Raw genomic sequence first — 19561 nt, 5'->3', positions numbered from 1 at the left:
ACAGTAGTCATCCATCAGTATCACTATGACGATCATATACTCCCTAGAAATGAATATCAACAATATCCAATGCAACACTCACAAGTGTGTGGTGTCTATGGAATTGCTAAGCTTCAACCAAATGAGTTGTTTAAAGAGTTAAGTTAAAGGGAAGTTTGGCGTTTTCTTTTCTACAACTCTGTAGTACAATTCTTTATAGAAATATATTGATTTTTTCATCATTGAAGACGTTTAAATATGTTTACATTTCTACACATGAACAGATTTAAATGTTTTCCGAATTCTTTCTTGCTTAAGTTTTTGGCACTCTAGTTATCCTTTTAGCACTTACAAGTTTATTGTTATTTCGAATTTCGAAAATTTCGGCTTGAGCATCACTGAAGAGACATTATTTGTCGAAATGTGCATTTGGTGCATCAAAATTGGTACTGTATAAGTTTTACATAGTACTTGAATTAATTTTATCTTGTTGAAAGATATATTTTCAATCTAATTAAAATCAGATCCTAAGTATCTCATCGTCGGAAACCCACGGTTGATTACGCTTCCTTCCTCTCTCCATCACCCATGGGTCCATTCATTTCTACTCGCTCGTTCTCATGAATAATTAATGAAGCAATTTGATTGGGCGCTCGTCGTATACCCTGAGCAAATGTGTCCAATCAACAAGACGATTTCAGTCCAAATTTGTATACAATTCTTGTGATAGCAAAGTTAAGTTGATGCTACCTTTAAAAACAGAAGAGTCCCATTACTATAACGATTACTTTGATTGAACGATATTTTAAAATATTTATTCATGAGAACGAGAGAGTAAGAATGAATGGACCCAAAGTGATGGAGAGAGGAACAAAACGTAACTAACCGTGATTTTCCGACGAGGAAGTATCTTAGGATCTGATTTTAATTAGCTCACAATCGCAGAGTATACGACGCGGATCTAAGAAGTCTGATTTTAATTAGATTGGATATATTTTGTACATGCATGTACATGTATAGGAATTTCAATTCTGCTCATGCTTTAGAAGGAAATAAAGAATGGCATGGTAGATTAGTTCCTTTGGTACTGTTGTAAGTGAAGTACAATGAATTTATTCCTATGCATGGAGTTTAGGGTTGTTGTAGTTGGGGTTCTCAACCATACCAACGCCTACCTTGATACAGGTACCAGACCTCACAGTTTTTAATACCTTATCCCAATGACCTCAACTCTCACTTTTCAATGACAAACATTTAGGGAAGGAGTAGTCACTACCTATTCTAACGTCTTGGGTCGGACGCTGCCATGGATCGAGCAAATTTTGGTTCCATGATCTACCGTTCACAAACCCACAACTCTATAAAAATTATATGATCTCTGTATGCCAAAGTGAGGCATATTGGGAAATAAGTATAGAGGTAAATATTACGTTTTAAATTTTAAATGACTTTTTTATATTGTTTTAAAGACCCAAAAATGATACTGTACGGTTTCTTCACGGATCACTGGATGTGGGCGGAGCTCATCTATGGTCATTGTTATTTACCTGGAATTTACCTGGCCAAAAGATCAAGGTGTTATGTATACTTTTGATATACACAGGACATGTCTCAGGGGCTTCTGCAGAGTTTCAGTGGTGACAGTGTTTGTATAATGGTTGTATCTCTAATGGTAGCTGACACACAGACTACACCCACCACCCCTTTTTTCTCTCCCCCCCCCCTCTCTCTCTCTCATTCATTGACTGAATAATTTCTTTTATAAACATAGAGCTATCATTAAATGATAATATAAATCATTTCAGTAAGTTACAAGTTTTAGAATTTAATGTGCAAAGTGTTGTTTGATTTCTGATTGTGTAATTTATAATACATGTATATAGAGGAGAAAAGAATACAATTATATTAAAATTGTATTGCTAATAATTGCGAGAAAATAGCAGTTGAGGAGAGGTCCATGCTATCAAAACTCTAGTATATTGGGCTTCCTCAATATCTAAAGAATGCCTGTACTAATTGACTGTTATTGCTATTAAAACACCTCTCCGGGGTCCCTCCAGACCACAGTCTCTGCAGATGTTATTCAGATGTCACTCCAACTGAGATCTATTGTTAAATGTTTGAATGACAGGTGGATTACCATTTGGGGGTGTTAACTTAAAATTGGGTCTTTAATTACAGGACCGTAGTAATGAGGTCCTTGACTGTGCTTCTCGAAGGAAAAGCCACTACTTGTATTAAACGTAAACGAGAATCGAACTTGGATAACCCTTTGCGAAGCGAACATCTTGACCACTTGGCTAAATAAGATGGATTCTCGCAACAGGTATAGGTAAAGGACCTACCTTAAGTTATGGCAGCATGGTTGACATTACGTAAAGCATGAATGGCATAAACATAAAGTCAGAAAAAGTAAAAAAGCATGAAATATAATAATGTCAACAAAAATTATGCACAAACTGACTACTTACTACGATTGGAAGTGGTTACAATACATTAATTTTCTTATCTTGATTCGACATAAAATGAAATGTCCAATAAGTAAACCAAGCGTCATGTACATAAGAAAGGACTTAAGACCCGTATTAACATTGATACACCAACTTTACCAGTCACTATACACATATAGAAATGGAGGTTTTCTCGTTAACTTTGACTGTTTATTTCGTCAATCTCCAAGTTTGCCGTTAACTGGCCTTCTGTTTTAACTTTAGCTGACATTGCTTGTTTCCTATTTATCAATGGACGGCATTCGTGGTTGCTATGCTCACTGCTGACGTCCCTTCTGACGTCATTATGATTCGTTATATATTGATGTCGTTCTAGAAGGGTTGTCTTTGCATGGCCATGTTTCAAACTGTCATATGAAAGGTGAAAATAACGAACAGTGAACAATCTCTCAACTCCTATAAGAAACAATATAAAGAAACAATAACATAGTATGATTCTTGTACAACTTCTCATTAGGTCAAATGCTGTCTGCCTTGTTTCATACCCATTGTTAGGCCGTTCTTGGCACACTGATTTTTACTATGGATAACTCCGTTTACCTGATCAAGATATAGGACTCACGGCGGGTGTGACCGGTCGACAGGGGATGCTTACTCCTCCTAGGCACATGATCTCACCTCTGGTATATCCAGGGGTCCGTCTTTGCCCAACTGTCTATTTTGTATTGCTTCTATAAGTTATGAGATGGATCACTGTTCGTTATATTCACCTTTTGTTTACATAACAAAGAATTGGGAGTGCTGTATCTCACTTGTAACTCAACATATTACATTCAAAGTTTTGCTGACCGTTAGAAAAAAATTAGTTAAGCAACAGATCAATGAAATTATTCGCTCGACGTATAGGTTTTCAGGTGGGTTTTTATGATTAAGTACATGTAATTATAAATATAAGGAGAACGCATTTTAAGTTTACTAAGAGAATTTGTGTCTGATGATCCGATCTCAATATTTCATTCAAAATTCAATAAAACCCATATATTCTTACACCATATCTTGATCATTCCATGAATAAATCTCAGAGAAAAAACTATTCCTTATCCAAATATTCAATTTGAATATTGACTGGACAGAGCTGGTGAAATTTCCATTTGCTAATTAGTGATGAAATGACAATCTTTAATTGCAAAAAGTGTTTCAATTCAAAGCAATTTCTGCAGAATTATCCGATAAACATAATGTTACTGTTCATAGGCATCCCCTTGTTCTTTTCTTTTTTCTTTTTCTTTTATTTTATAAGGAGTCATCCTGAGACTTCGAGGGGAAAGAAATTGTTGTCAGTGAGATAAAATACCTGATCGATTTCAAGGTCACACAGTAAGAAATGATCTTGACATAATTTGTTGACTGTTTCAGACATCAGTGAGCACTACATCAGAATCCTCAGCCAAGCCTGGGGAAACCCCAGGGTCCATCCCAGCAGGATATATGACTTCCAAGGATTACTACTTTGATTCCTATGTACATTTTGGGTATATGAGTTGAGGAAAATATTTTAATGTCATTTAAATATTTTCATAATTTGTAGAAATTTGTTTCAAAAGATAGTCAGTGTACTACTAGTATGTTTAACGTGTGTTGAGCAAAAGGCTTTCAAGATTATTAAGCAGACACTATCTTGCGATGTCCTATGATCCATGACTTTTTATCTTGTAACCTCAAAATCAGTAAGAGCATCTAATTTTCAAGGGACCCAGAGTACCTTATTTGATATCTGTCAAGCAGACAGTTCTCAGCATTGAGTGGTCACTATCTTACCATTCTCAGTTTGATCTTTGATCTTAAAATCAACAGGAATCATTTAGTTCTCCTGATGGACCAGTGTACGAAGTTCCATGTCTATCATGCAAATGTTTCTCAAGATATTGATCGGACATTATCATCCTATACCTAGAGTAGTTTAAACTTTGACTTCAAAATTATTAAGTTTCGTCTACTTCTTAGGAGGACCCATTGTATCAAGCAAAAAAGGGATCTTAAGATATTGGTGGGACCGTATTGTCGAATGTCTGGGATAGTTTGAACCTCGATCTTTGACCTCAAAATCAATAGGGGTCATCTACTCCTTAGGTAGAATCAGTTCTCAAGATATTGATCGGACAATAATATTTTGACTTGACATTGTGACCTCAAAATTAATAAGGGCTATATACTTCATGTATGTCAAGCAAAGGGTTTTCAGAATATTGATTGAAAAATGTTTTCCTATATCCAGAGTAGACTAACGTTTAACCTTGTGACCTTGAAATCAATAGGGGTCATCTATTCTTTTAAAAAAAAATCAATATAACAATTTTGACATACGTCAAATATTAAAGAGTTTAAAAGATATTTAGTGGACAATGATTGGTCGACCAACCAACTGATAGGTACAAACCAATATGCCTCCTTTTAAGGGGAGACATAAAAATAGGTAGTGATATCTCCTTCACCATCTTCTTGCATTCAGAAGTGAGAATATTTTCCATATGACCTTAAAACGAAAATGTGGTGTTGCAGCAGGCATAAGCACATAAAGGAATCCCCATTGCTACAGCTATTAGAACCAAGGATAGGTATAATTTGTGGTACTTCACATAGTTAGTAATGCCTCAGTTTGAGTGAAATATTCTCCAAGGGACAAAACCAAACATAATATACATGGTTATAGCTAGGAATTAAAGTTCATCCATACAGCGGTACATTTATGAACATTGTAATCTAACTAATAAATTTTAATATATTTCATAATATAAAATGAACACAAAAATAATAATTGGTCAAGATTTTTTTCTATCTCGATATTGATGGAATTATTCTGTTGACAGTGATTATTTCTATTCTACTATGAGTCAAACAGTACTATGGAATTTCATATGTGTCTATTGCTTCCTACCACTGATATGTGTTCCCTGCATACTGCCGACTGCTAGTCATATGTGATGCCACATTCATTTCGTAACCATACTCAATATCTGATTGGTTGGTTTTTGGGGGGAGGAGGGGTGTTTTTCCAAACTTAACACATAATGATGTTTTTAAACAATACTAATAATCTTTTCATATAATTTTCTCCACATTCTTTTTTATCCAATCTATTATTAGACATATAAACATGTCGCACACATAAAATATATACACTGATATGTATGTATCTTTAACGCTGAATGCAGTTGGAAGGAAAATGAAATTTGCATCAATTCTGATTCACAACATTTTCCAATAGTGTCCCCATGAAGCTTCTTCTCATGTCCTCTCGGCCAGACTACACCCTCAATCCAATAGTTTAAAACTGTATGAACATAACCCCTATCTCAATCAAGTTACCCATCTGTCCCTTCATGGACTCTTTCCCATTTCTTTTATGTGCACATATGACAATCACGCAGTAGCAATAACTGTTATCTGTCGTATCACAGGAGTCAGTAACTATTAATATGTTTAGATCATCTGAACTGAAAGCTCGAGTGAGCTATTCTGATCACCTTTTGTCTGTTGTCCGTCCTTCGCTCTGTCCGTATATTTTTTACATTTTCATCTTCTTCTCCAGAACTACTGGGCCAAATCAACCAAACTTTTTACAAATCATGCTTAAGTGAAGGGGATTCAAGTTTGTTCAAACCAAGGGCCATGTCCTCTTTGAAGGGGAAGTAAGCACAAAAATGCAAAAATTGGGTGGGATGATATTGTAACCTGTTACTTTATTTTCTACTTTTAACATATTTGGATCAATAATAATTAGTGATATTGTATTGTGCATTACGATGTATTCCTTCAGAAGTGGTCTCGTATATTTTAACATGTCTCATGTTTACACGTGTTCCGATAGTTAAGTTATTCATTTACGAGTTTAGAGCAATCTCGAGTCATTTCATGTACTTACGTGCATTCCCTTGAATAATTCCTGTTCTAATTACCAGTTTTAGTTTCACGAGGGGTAGTGGTAGTAATAATATTGGGGAATGTCGGGTGGATATTTACATTTCATGTTTTTGGCTGCCATCATCTTTTTACGAGTGCAGTATCACTCGTCACTTCCGGTTTGGTGACGAAGATATTTACGATGGTTGTGAGATGCAAGGTGAAGATAACGAACAGTGATCAATCTCATCACTCCTATAAGCAATACAAAATAGATAGTTGGGCAAACACGGACCCCTGGACACACCAGAGGTGGGATCAGGTGCCTAGGAGGAGTAAGCATCCCCTGTTGACCGGTCACACCCGCCGTGAGCCTCATATCCTGATCAGGTAAACGGAGTTATCCGCAGTCAAAATCAGTGTGCCAAGAACGGCTTAACAATCGGTATGAAACACGTCAGACAGCATTTGACCCAATGCGAGGTTGTATTGACGAACTAGATCGTTATAACGACCATATAATTTGCGAAATGCTGACTTCAATCAAGACTGTTGAAATCCCTGTACCATCAACTTGTTTGTCAGAAGCTTACCTCGATTTAAAAACTGACTATACCCAGAACAAGCTCTTGCATATCGAATCAGTTGAGATATATAAACACCATATGCAGGTGATAATGGAATATTGCTACATAAATATGAAAATCAGTCGTACATAAAACTCAAGGGCACCATTAAGAAACGGATCCATGGAAAAAAGGTTATGGTGTTTTGTTGAATTGTTTAGTATCAAGAGCGTTGTACATTGATGTAGCAGAAGGATATGACATGAGCAGTTTCTTTATGGCACTACAACGTTTTGTTTCAAATAAATGGTATCCCATAAAAATGATTTATGATGCGGGTACTCAACTAATTGCTCTCTGGAGAGAATTGCAGAAAGTTGTACATACATGTACTTGGAATTGGGAAGATATCATGAAGTTTTGGAAGTTAAAGGCATGGATTGGGAGACAACAAAATCAGCGGGAAAATGGTTGCACCGAAACTTTTATTCGTTCAATAAAACTTTCTCTGGAAACTGCCATTGGATCTGCAATTATGACATTTTCAGAGTTACAGACTGTTCTTTTGGAGGTTTCTATAGGTTCTGCCGCCTGTCTTCTCCTATTAATGTTACTTATGTTATACATAATACAATATGTTTCAAATCAATTGAGAGTCCTTTGACTATTTTACCAGTCAGCGCCGCGCCCCCTAAAATTTTCAAATTTAAGGTAAATCGTGGTCTCTTGTTTAGAAGAATGTAAACGATAGAAGGAATAATTTTTTCCACTCTCCGGAAAATAGATGACAACATTTATTCATTTATTGAACTACTATCCTTAGGAAAACTTACATTTTTCCAAAAACCCTTAAAATTTTCGTCATTTTATTAATATCGCCTGATCAAAAATGACAGAAAATAGTAAAAATGACTGCATAGGAGACATATATGTAGCCCTATAAAATCTGTAAAATCCAGAATCTCCTGGGAGCTTTGCCCCTGAGCCCCCACCAGGGCTTTCTCCTGGACCCACTGGGGCCTCAGGATGGCCCCCAGACCCCTGCCTCAAAAAGCCCCCCCCCGTAATCGCAATTCTTGGATCCGCCCCTGTTTACTATATATATCAGTATAACAATATTTCAAGTCATCAATATCAACAATATATCTTTAATTCATTCTTTTATGCACATAGGTATTTTATGACGATAATGATTATATTTTAAAATTTGATAAATCTACAAAATGAATACATAAAAGGCAATGATATCAATAGAATGAATACAATCGAGCCACTTTTATCCGAATGTGATAAGATGTATATCAACTGTTTTAAGACCATTCGAATAATATATATAACTCCCTTCAACAGTAGTGTACTAAATTTGTAATAAACAATAGCGAAAAGCAATTATGATAACGAATATCATCGTAATAAATACCTCAGCCAGATTGAGTTACACAATACATGTATAACAAATTATATAGTCACACAACACATATATAACAAATTATATAGTCACACAACACATGTATAACACATTATATAGTCACACAACACATGTATAACAAATTATATAGTCACACAACACATGTATAACAAATTATATAGTCACACAACACATGTATAACAAATTATATAGTTACACAACACATGTATAACAAATTATATAGTCACACAACACATGTATAACACATTATATAGTCACACAATATATGTATAACAAATTATATAGTCACACAATACATGTATAACAATTTATATAGTCACACAACACATGTATAACAAATTATATAGTCACACAACACATGTATAACTCATAGAGTCACACAATACATGTATAACAAATTATATAGTCACACAACACATGTATAACACATTATATAGTCACACAACACATGTATAACACATTATATAGTCACACAACACATGTATAACACATTATATAATCACACAACACATGTATAACAAATTATATAGTCACACAACACATGTACAACAAATTATATAATCACACAACACATGTATAACAAATTATATAGTCACACAACACATGTACAACAAATTATATAATCACACAACACATGTATAACAAATTATATAGTCACACAACACATGTATAACAAATTATATAGTCACACAACACATGTATAACAAATTATATAATCACACAACACATGTATAACAAATTATATAGTCACACAATACATGAATAACAAATTAGATCGAATCACACAATGCAGGTGACCAGTCGACAGGGGATGCTTACTCCTCCTAGGCACCTGATCCCATCCATGCTGTGTCCAGGGGTCCGTGTTTTCCCAATTATCTATTTTGTATTGCTTATAGGAGTTATGAGATTGATCACTGTTCGTTAGCTTCGCCTTCCATGCATAACAAATAAGAGAGATATATTATTTTAACTGATACACAGTGAAGGTACTCCACCAAGGTTGAGTTATTATGTAATATAAATGTAAAGCTAGATGTAAAATAATGAAAAAGTAAAGATAACGAGCAGGTATCCATTTCATAATGCCTTTAAGAAAAACAAAACTGAGAGTATTCCGAACACGGAACCCTGAAAACACTAAACAATCTGATATTGGATGGACAAACAGCAAATAAGCAGCTATAGGTTTTAGAGTTTTCCAGGAAGCATGAATGCAAGGTGAAGATAACGAACAGTGATCAATCTCATAACTCCTACAAGCAATACAAAATAGATAGTTGGGCAAACACGGACCCCTGGACACACCAGAGGTGGGATCAGGTGCCTAGGAGGAGTAAGCATCCCCTGTTGACCGGTCACACCCGCCGTGAGCCCCATATCCTGATCAGGTAAACGGAGTTATCCGCAGTCAAAATCAGTGTGCCAAGAACGGCTTAACAATCGGTATGAAACACGTCAGACAGCATTTGACCCAATGCGAGGTTGTATTGAATGAATGAATATCAATTGCTATTCTTTCTTCCTCAGATTCACTTATCATTCACTTGGTATACCAATGATGTTTTCATATTCCTTAAGATAGTTCTGAACGTATGATGTGTTTTGCAAAATGTTTACATTTTTTGAAACATCACCAGTAAAGGATCTATAAGAGCTCCTCCATGAACTAATATCCTCAACCGTAGAGCTGCTAATTTTTTGTACCATAATACTAAACGCGCTCTTCTTTGGTAGTTTGAGGACATTCCAAAAATTGTAGTGTGGGGTATTTTGAAATCCAAAATCAATCTTAGAATGCATTAAACTAAGCTGTAAAAGCATGGTATATGTATTGAAATCTGGTTGGGATTCTATTTTGTACTCATGAAAAGGAATATAAATATCCCCTTCGTATAACTGAAAACAAAGAAAAGACAAATCAATGCCAATGTTTAAATACTCAAACATAGTATTTTGCTTTTGAGAATGTATTTGCTGAAATTGTTGTAGACATGCTAAACTTGTGTTTCGAGAAGTTAATTTTGAGTTCAAACAATCACTTTTCACCAAGGTAGTTTGCAAATTTCGAATTTTTGTCATTCGTTCACGTGCATGTTGATTTCGATTTTGCAAACTTTTGGACAGTTTTTGTAGGTAGCATTCGAACATATTCATTTCATGCGGCTTGTCAGTCTTTGAAAATGTATTATGGAATTTATTGTCTTTCATTTTACGGGCAAAATCATCTCCAGATTTAACACCGCTCCATTTGACGTATTGCTGAAAAAGCTTCAATACTTCCGCCTCCAGTTTGTCGGTACAAAGGTGCATTCTCTCAATATTTCTCCGGTTTCTTATTACACCATTGCATTTTCTGGCTACTGAGTTTTTAGGATATACAAATGTTTTGTAATCAAACACATACTTCAAAAGAAGTGCACTAAACGCATCACTGTTCTCTAAATACACTCCACCACGACGGTGTGAATACATCATTGTTTTAATCATGTGCCCAAAGAAATGAAGCATTTGGGAAGAAGTTATTTCATTTTGATTCTTGCATTCTAATGTGTTGTTTCCAAATTTATGTTTGATTTCCGTTATCATACTCGTAAGACCCTTTGCAGCAATCAGATGAACAAGGCTTAAATTTTTCTCTTCTTTCCTACAGAAGAATTCTCTGTTAACATCTAATTTTGGAGATTTTCTCACAATTATCTCAGCGATTTTATCATAATTATATGCTTTATTGGATATCGTATCCAAATTCCATACAGCTTCAGTTCGTAGAGTACGACTCTTAATTCTGGGGACTATCAAACGAAATTTTACAGTTTCTTTTTGAAATGTTGGAGCCCTTTCTACAATCAGCTGTAACAAATTTATTTCATCCCTGGAATCTCCATTCAAAGGAACTCCCTTGTTCAAAAGATAGGTAAATGCAGCATAGTTACCTCCCATTATTGCCCTCTGTAATAAATTGTGACCATTCCTATCTAAACACTTAATTATATTTTGCCAGTTTATTAGAAATAATTTCTCGAACCTGAAAAATGTTTTCTCGTGTATCCATACTGTTCGTTTTTCATCCTGGATGATTTTGTGCAGAATATTCTTTTTGTCATGGTTGCATATATATTTCAACTTTGGAATAAAGCTAAAGATAATTGGATCTATCACATCGTGCGACAGAAGATTATTCCAAACTTTCAGTGTCGGATAATTATTAGATTGAAAAAGATGGCGAAGAATACCCATGAGGTATGCACTATTTTTTTCGGCTGCAATTTCAACTAATCTATGGTAATTTGCCAGCAAGTAATATATTGAAGATGTAACATTTCCCAGCAGAAGGTCAATGAATTTCTCATGAGGCTTTATGCTTTCTGATTCATATTCCATAGTTTTGCGTCCACCATACAATGGGACATTTGCAAAAGCTAGCTCAATGATGATTCTGCTTGTATAATCGGCCATATTTAAGATGCTCGTCCATGCAGTGTGTTCTAAACCCAAGGAAATTAAAAAAGAGAGATAATCCACATTTCCATGAACTGCAGCATAATGTAACGGTGTTCTGTTGTAATCATCCACAAGAAAAATTTCCCTGATAATTCTCTCTTTCACATTATCTTCAATGTTTAATAACTCGTTCCTTTCTTTTAGTGCATGTGACCAAGTCTTTGCTAAATAATGAGATATTCCCATTTTCATGTCGTCAAAAACATGATCGTGTTGTTTTTCCAACAAATAGGATAAGAGTCTATATCTGTGACATGTAGCTGCTGAATGCATAAGTGTTGATCCGTTCCTGGCTCTGACATTCAACAATTCACCTTCATGATTTTGCTCATACAACTTTATTGTCTTGATGTGACCTCTGCATGAAGCTATATGCAAAGGCGTATCACCGTCTGGGTTCCTTTCAGACCAATTGATAAGACCATACGTTTGCAAAAGTTTTATTGTTTCGAAATTCCCGTACATAGCACAAAAATGGGAAATGCTAGAATTGAAAGGACATTGATTTTCTAAATATTCATTACGCTCCTTGTCATTCAGATCAAGTTTTTTCCAACGATTTCGGTTAAACAAGCAAGTAATATTTCGAGCATTTTCATGAAGCAAAATTTGTTTTAAAGCCTTATATCGCTGAAATCGTATGGCTGTTAAAAGAGGCGTTCGTCCTCCAGATTCTCTACACTTCAGTCCACTGGGATATTTGTCGATCAAAAGTTTCACAATCTCGTCATAGCCATTTTGCAATGATACTTCCAGAGCAGTTTCACATTTTATAAAGCGCCTGTCATCTTTGAACACATAGTTTACAGTTTTCAAATCGTCCATGTCATCTATGATTTGAAGTCTAGTTTCGTGAAATTCAGTCCAATATTGAGACAAATTGCAAGGAAGACATCTATCGACAGCACCATGATGGAGTAGTAATTCCACCACGCTGTAATGACCCTTTTTTGCAGAAAGGTAAAGGGAATGATCAAGGCTAGAATAAAAAGTATCTTTAAAGTATCGGAGGTATAATCTTACTAATTCTATGTGACCATATTCTGCTGCCAGATGAAAAGAATTTAATCCCAAAGAGTTTGTATATGATACATTAACTCCATGCTTCAATAATGTTGAAACTACGTCCAAATGACCATTTTGTGAAGCAACGTTGAGAAGACTATATTCCCAATGAGCGAATTTCTTGCAGAAATCTTCCACTCCTATGGATCTTTTCACAATTTCAGGACCTTTTCTAACAAAATGAATATTAGCGCCGTGCTGGAGCAGTGCATCTAACGTTCTGTGGTTTCCAAAAGCTGACCCTAAGTACGCTGAAGAGAAGTTTCCAGTATTATCTCTTTTCTCAATGTCTCGACCAGAAATTTCTATCAGCAAGACCATGGTCCGATAGGAATTAATTGACAAGGCTGCACGATGCAAAAAAAAATCGTTGTTAAATTCTTTTCTAAACCTTTTGCCGTAATATAAAAAAATCTTTTCCTGTGATTTGTTCTTTGACCTTGAAACATATAAGGCAAGTTGGACAATATCTATGTTGTGGAATGACATCTGTTGTTCGACTTTACGTAACCAAAAAGCAGCGAATTTGAGATTTCCCTCCTCCTCCGAAACGTAGAATTTTCCATATTTTTGTCGTTTGTTGGTCAAATATTGTGACAGCTTTATATGAGCTATAGAAATTTTCCCATCACTATGTTTTATGAAGTGACTCATTTCATTTCCAAATAACTTCCAAATTTGAATATGATTTTCCTTTGGAATATCTGCTATACGAAGGATTTCCCTGTCAGAAATGGGTTCTTCAGCAGCACACAGCACTTCAAATATACCTCTGATCTGATGAAATTCGTCATTCTCTCCAAATACCCTCTCTAAGTTGTACTGGAAAAATTCTTCAAACGTAGATGGTGTTTCAGATAAAGGTACATACTCATTTTGAATCCAAACTTCAAATGCGTAATGTAGATAAAGCATATTATGTCTTGCATATTTAGAGGCTGAGGAAACCATCAATGTGATGTCAGAAGTTTTGAATTTTGTCCTCAGATTGTCAAACTTATATCTTGAAATTTTATCAACTTTGTGCCGCATGACCATATCGATATCTTTTGTATTATTAGGGCTTTGGCTATCTAACTCGTAAACATGTAGTAAAGATCGCATTTTCAAAGTTATGGATGATGTATTTCTCGTGGTAATTAAAAATTTAATGAAAGGTGGTAATCTTTTCATTCGCCTTTCCAGAAGGGTAAGTATATCTAGGCCCGAATTAGCTGTGCATTCATCTAAAGCATCGATTATGATGATATAAATAGGCTGCTTTCGTTGGAGATATGTAAGCGATTCTATGATTAAAAAATCAAAACACCCCTCCGGATCTTTTAGACATTCACCTTGTATAAAATAAGCTTCATAAAACGGATTTGCCCTCAAAATATCATGGAAATTTCCAATTTGATTTGCGAAACTTCCCGCCAAATTTTTTACAAACAATCCTGGAGAAAGACTTCGTCTAGAATCATGTCTACACAGATGATAAGATACAATTCGCTCATATATCCAGTTTCCAGGCAGACGTCTATCATTCTGACAAATAAGGTGAGACACTATCGCAGATTTTCCATACCCTGTTTCGGCGACCAACAGAACACCTCTGGTTGTTGAGTACATTAGGTAGTCAAGGTCATTCAACAGCCAATGACGTCCAATAAGTGGTCCGTGTTGAGATCGGTAAAACTCGAAGTCAAAGTTTAGCTGGAATGGTTCTTTATGTTCCATTACTTTGCATGCCTCTAAAACATAAAAAAAAAAATTAAATGAAATAAAATCATATTTCAAAGATAGTTTAATATAAAAGAATGGTGGCATGTTATTGCGAAAATTTTAATGATTTAACTTTGGAATTTACTTTTCTTTTCCTTTTTAAGTAAAATAATTTTGGACTAATAGAAATGCTGAAAAAATATGTAAATGTATAAGTAAGAGAGTAAAGAAGCTATAAATTTGTGTTTAAAAGAAAAAACAAGATGCCCTTTAGTTAAAGAGAAGAAAACATCATTAGTCAAGCCTGACAGGGAGCCAGATGAAAAGCCATTCTTGAGCCATACTGACATACCACCAGTGTCTGTCCAGGGAACCCCAAGACCTAACTCTCTCACATCTGACTCACCAAAAGTTCCCGTTGAAAGGGAGGTTGTCTCACCATTTACAAAAACACGTACACAACATATTCCCAAGGAAAAACATGATACACAGGAGCAGACCGTTTTTGTTCTCCGATGACATCAACAGGGAACCCAAGAATGAAAATCAACTTACACCAGACCGTGCTCCTCCAGCAGATAAGATGGCTCGCTGTTCCGGACGCAACACTCATGCCCCGAAATGACATGCTGATTATGAAATTAATAACTGAACTTCATCTCTTATGTAATCTATTTAATTCTTTGATCACTTCTGGTATAATAAACAGAGAAGGATAGTTTCTAATACCATCGGCGCCAACCACGGTTTTGAGTCCACACACGCTCCCTGGTGATGGAAAGAATCGACTAGAAGCACCCGTGGGCAACCGACGATGGTCTAATACGTGATTTTGATATTCCTCGCATACATTTTAATTCATTCTGACAAGGTATCAAGCTCTTCCTTTTCATATAATGTATTGCCCATCGTCTGGGACAATCTTCGACAAATTCGTAATACAGATGAAGTTCTGTCGCCGATTGAAAGACCGGGGTTCTCTCCAGATTACTCAGTTTACTTGATCAAGATACAGAGCTCACGGCGAGTGTGACCGGTTAACAGGGGATGTTTAGTCCTTCTAAGCACCTAATCCCACCCCTGGTATGTCCAGAGACCCGTGTTGGCACTTCATTTGATTTTGTATTCTTAATAGGATTTATGAGATTAATCACTGTTCGTTATCTTTACTTGTTCATTATTCATATTCACATTCACTTCATGCAAAATATAGATTTATAAATACGAGTAAAAGCAATGCATATGGCATGCATGTCCGCCATGAAAGTCACCGGTCAAGTGTACCTAGAAAATCACTCAAATGTAACAATCACATTTGGGGGTATACTAGTATACGGGAAAAGTGAAATATTCATGTGGTAGTTGTACTTAGTTTAGTTATATATTTTTATATTGCCATTCACATTCATTCACTTCAATACATATTGCGCTGCGCTACTTACTAACTTTGTGTTGTGTGTTAAAGAAACCTAAACACCCCTTTTAAATGTAATGGTTTAATCCGTAAGGGTCCAGTTAAAACATAACTTGGATTAGTTCATGTATCTCTTAGGTGTCATACTTGTTGTGTCATCTGATTGGTCTTAGTATTTTGTTCTAGCCAATAGGAATTCCTGGCGGGAATTCCTGAGTTATTTTTATGAAATAGTTCAGGAAATCTAGTTTTGAAAGAGATTCCAAAGGGTGTTGCCATTATTGAATTTTAAAAAGTATAAAGTATATATCTAATTTATAGAGGATTTGCTAACACCAACAACTGTAAGTAGTTGATAGTTTTACTATATGATTAAATGCAAATAATGAATTTAAATAAGTAATTAAACTTTTCTTTATTCATAAAACTTGTGTGCAAGTCATGAGTGAAAGATTTACTGAAAGTAGAATTGTGGAAAAACATAATTTCTATTCTTTAAGTAAATAGTGAGTTTTAAGTAATTTAAATGCGCAGAGTGATATATGTGTACAAAATTTAGTATTTTAGTAGATTATTCAATAGGTCATCATAAGAGAGTTTTAAGCAGCTTCACCTTTATTTCGGAAGCTGTAGCCCAGTTCCATAAACTGGTATGTACATGTACAAATGCAATTTACTGCAGTACATTATATTCATTTTTTTGTAATATCAATTACTTATAATTGATGGTTCAGAGAGTTATTTCCTTTGACGATAAAATGATGACCAATAGATATATTTGTATCGTTGCATATATCATATGTTCGATAGTGTCTTTTCTCTTTGTATTGTATTTGTTCTTATATGTTTTTATTGTTGTTATAGGGTTGTTTTCATTGTTTCCCACTATTAAACGAATCTACGACCTTAACTATCTTGTGGATTATCTTTACACCCAAGACCGGTTACATTCAATTTGAAAGAAATATAGTGAATGTATGTATATGTATTTCCAAACCTGGCCCAACTGTATGCAGTGTTTTCTGCACCAATTATAAAAGCTACCTTATGCTATATTGATTGGGGGGGGGGGGTATCGACATTTTGGATATTTCAATTTTTTCAATGTTGAGTTCTTCCATGTTTGAAAATTCACATGCATGTGTAATTGTTGATTTTTGTAAGTATTCTATCGTTTTATTTTGCGACTTTTTCAAGAAATGCTTCAAATTCATAATGCAACATGACTCGCACAACATAAAATCGACAGTACAGAAAGTTCTAAAAAAACGCTTAAATAAATGGCGAAAACATCCTATTACTGTCAAATATTTTCATTATCAAGATATTATTTTCATAAAGTTGAATTAAAAATTTAATCATTTAATCTTATTGGGAAACGGTACAATTTTGACATCTATGAGGGAACATTGCCCGAATAATGTATTAATTCTTGTGTATGAAACACTGATATGCATGTATGTCTTCCTGCAGGTAATGTTGTTTTTCTCCAAAGAGAAATTTAACTCCATTTAATCACCAAGACTCTTAAACTGATGCAAACCATGATTTAAATTATAGATTTTCATGGAAGTGAACCTATTTTGGCATCACCAGCTGAAATATTTATTGAAATTGATACCTTTCTCTGTAGTTCTCATCTCTGGGTGGCTGTAGATAATCCATATTACACATGTGTAGAAGATAAACAACAACGAAAATCCCACCATACTCGACCTTTTGAGAATGGAAGTTGTACGTTGTTTTCTTGTTTTCTGTTCATGGGATGAGTATGTTAGCGTCTTCAAGGATTCGTTTGTAATGAAGTTTTCTTTGATGTAATTGAAAAAAAGACATGTTTCACTTTCGATTAATTTTCTATCATTTCTTTGAAGTCTTCGTAGCTTTGAAAATATGTCCGACGCACATGGGCATCTACGTATTGAAGGATGGCGAAATAATTTAGATAATGAATTAATGTCTTTCTTTAACTGCTTGTTGGTTAATTTGAAATCTTCTGTATGGGCAAAATCATAATTCCGTACTCTTCTAATGGAAGTCAAGAGTAATATATCGTCTCCGATATCAAAATATTTGCAGTTTTGAAATAACGATAACATTGTCTGAATGTCAAAAGTTACTTGCAAAGATCCCTGCCCTTGTATAAACACACGGAATAGTTCATCCTTGGCTTTTGTTGTATCAACCCCTGAAAAGTAAGATATTTCAACGTTGTGCCATTTTGTGTTGTACTTAAATCTAATAGATCTCATGTATTTCCCCAGTTCTTTTTTCCAGTTTTGGCAGGTCTGGCACCACCGTGTGGCGTCCCTGTGGTTCATGTTGCACTGCTGTGTACACGGGCCACTAGCTGAAACCCTTCTCCTCAGTCTGTTGTACAGGTCATCCAATCCCTGGGTTGTGTATTCTTTAAGTCCTTCAGTAACAAACTTTAGAGCTTGTATCAGAATAAGAAAGTTATTTTCTTCGATAGAATTTTCCATTTTCAATACAGGTAATCTTCCTAAACTAATCGAACGTATGATATTGTGTATTGACCACCATCACCGATTCCTTAATAGATATTCATTGATATGTTTTAAGTAGGTCGTTCATAAGAGTGGTTCCGGTGTCTATTACTTTACCATAATTGTGCATATAATTTCGAGGTGGGTTTCCATGTCAAAAACGCACCATCAATAGATTAACGGGTAACGTGGAAGTGTACTTGCCTGTCGCCATCTTGGACTATGGTAATTCTACACGGCAAGTGTTCAATTGTGTGAAATTGTTACGCTCAACCTATAGATATATTGATTTCCTAATCATTGAAGACATTTAAATCTGTTAACGTTTTTACACATGAATAGTTTTAAATGTTTTCCAAATTCCTTCTTGCTTGGTTTTACCAAATGGAGAACCCAGAGAACCTTAAGGATTTTTAATTATCATAATTATGTAGACTGTTTGATTACATTGGTTGTTGATGATAGTGCAAATATAGATTAAATTAACGAATTTGCATCCGTCTATAGGAATGAGAGTACCAAACCCCCGTATGCGTAACCTGGACGCAGTTTACCCAAGATTGAGCGGAGGTATAAATGTCTAGGTGTTGCGTGATTGGCTAATATCAAGAGTGAAATTATTTGGAGTTGAAAGAAATATTATAGAGGTTCAAATTAATTGTCAGGATGAAAAATTATCGCACAAAATCGAGAAATGACTGAGGAAATTACCATGGTAGGGGTGTGCTTAAAATGAAGTGTGTAATTTACTGCAGATTGCTATGTGTTGTAAAAAAGTACAAATATGGCCTATAAAAGGCACGGGACCCTATATATTTTTTGTCATTTTTTATCAACACTTGGAATGAACTTTGAAATGTTTGCGATCATTTGTTTAAAATCGATATAGTTAATTAGTGAGAGGGCCAAAGGTTAACATTGAGGTCTATGGGAAATGAATTGGTACTTTTTTCCCTATACATTAATTGGAGTAAAATGCTTTCCTTCGCTCATTAATTTGTGTTATCTCGATCCCGATCTAATTAATACAAAGAACTGATAAT

The 19561-nt window shown here is 35.1% G+C and overlaps 1 protein-coding gene across 1 annotated transcript; it reads right to left on the bottom strand.

Annotated features, from left to right (window-relative positions):
* Window positions 1-7: 7 nt before the first annotated feature.
* On the bottom strand, window positions 8-18767 carry LOC130047337 (ankyrin repeat domain-containing protein 50-like). Its single transcript, XM_056142023.1, has 3 exons — window positions 17633-18767; window positions 11619-14626; window positions 8-43 (listed from the first exon to the last, which is right to left on the bottom strand). Exons 1-3 carry the CDS (start codon window positions 18492-18494, stop codon window positions 8-10), a joined length of 3906 nt encoding a protein of 1301 aa, XP_055997998.1. The 5' UTR covers window positions 18495-18767.
* Between the last annotated feature and the right edge of the window lie 794 nt (window positions 18768-19561).

Source organism: Ostrea edulis, chromosome 6 (genome assembly GCF_947568905.1).
Source record: "Ostrea edulis chromosome 6, xbOstEdul1.1, whole genome shotgun sequence".
NCBI classification, from domain to species: domain Eukaryota; kingdom Metazoa; phylum Mollusca; class Bivalvia; order Ostreida; family Ostreidae; genus Ostrea; species Ostrea edulis.
The sequence above is the reverse complement of the archived record's forward strand: the minus strand, read 5'-3'. Positions and strand labels throughout refer to the sequence as shown.

What these genes read in the sequence shown, in the direction of transcription:
- LOC130047337 (XM_056142023.1), bottom strand. Translation starts at nt 18,494, where the DNA reads ATGGAAAATTCTATCGAAGAAAATAACTTTCTTATTCTGATACAAGCT. An exon ending in GATGAGAACTACAGAGAAAG is followed by an intron (nt 14,627 to 17,632) that starts GTATCAATTTCA and finishes TTTATGTTTTAG; the next exon opens with AGGCATGCAAAGTAATGGAA. An exon ending in CTTCAATATATTACTTGCTG is followed by an intron (nt 44 to 11,618) that starts GCAAATTACCAT and finishes ATTCATTTCTAG; the next exon opens with GGAGTATATGATCGTCATAG.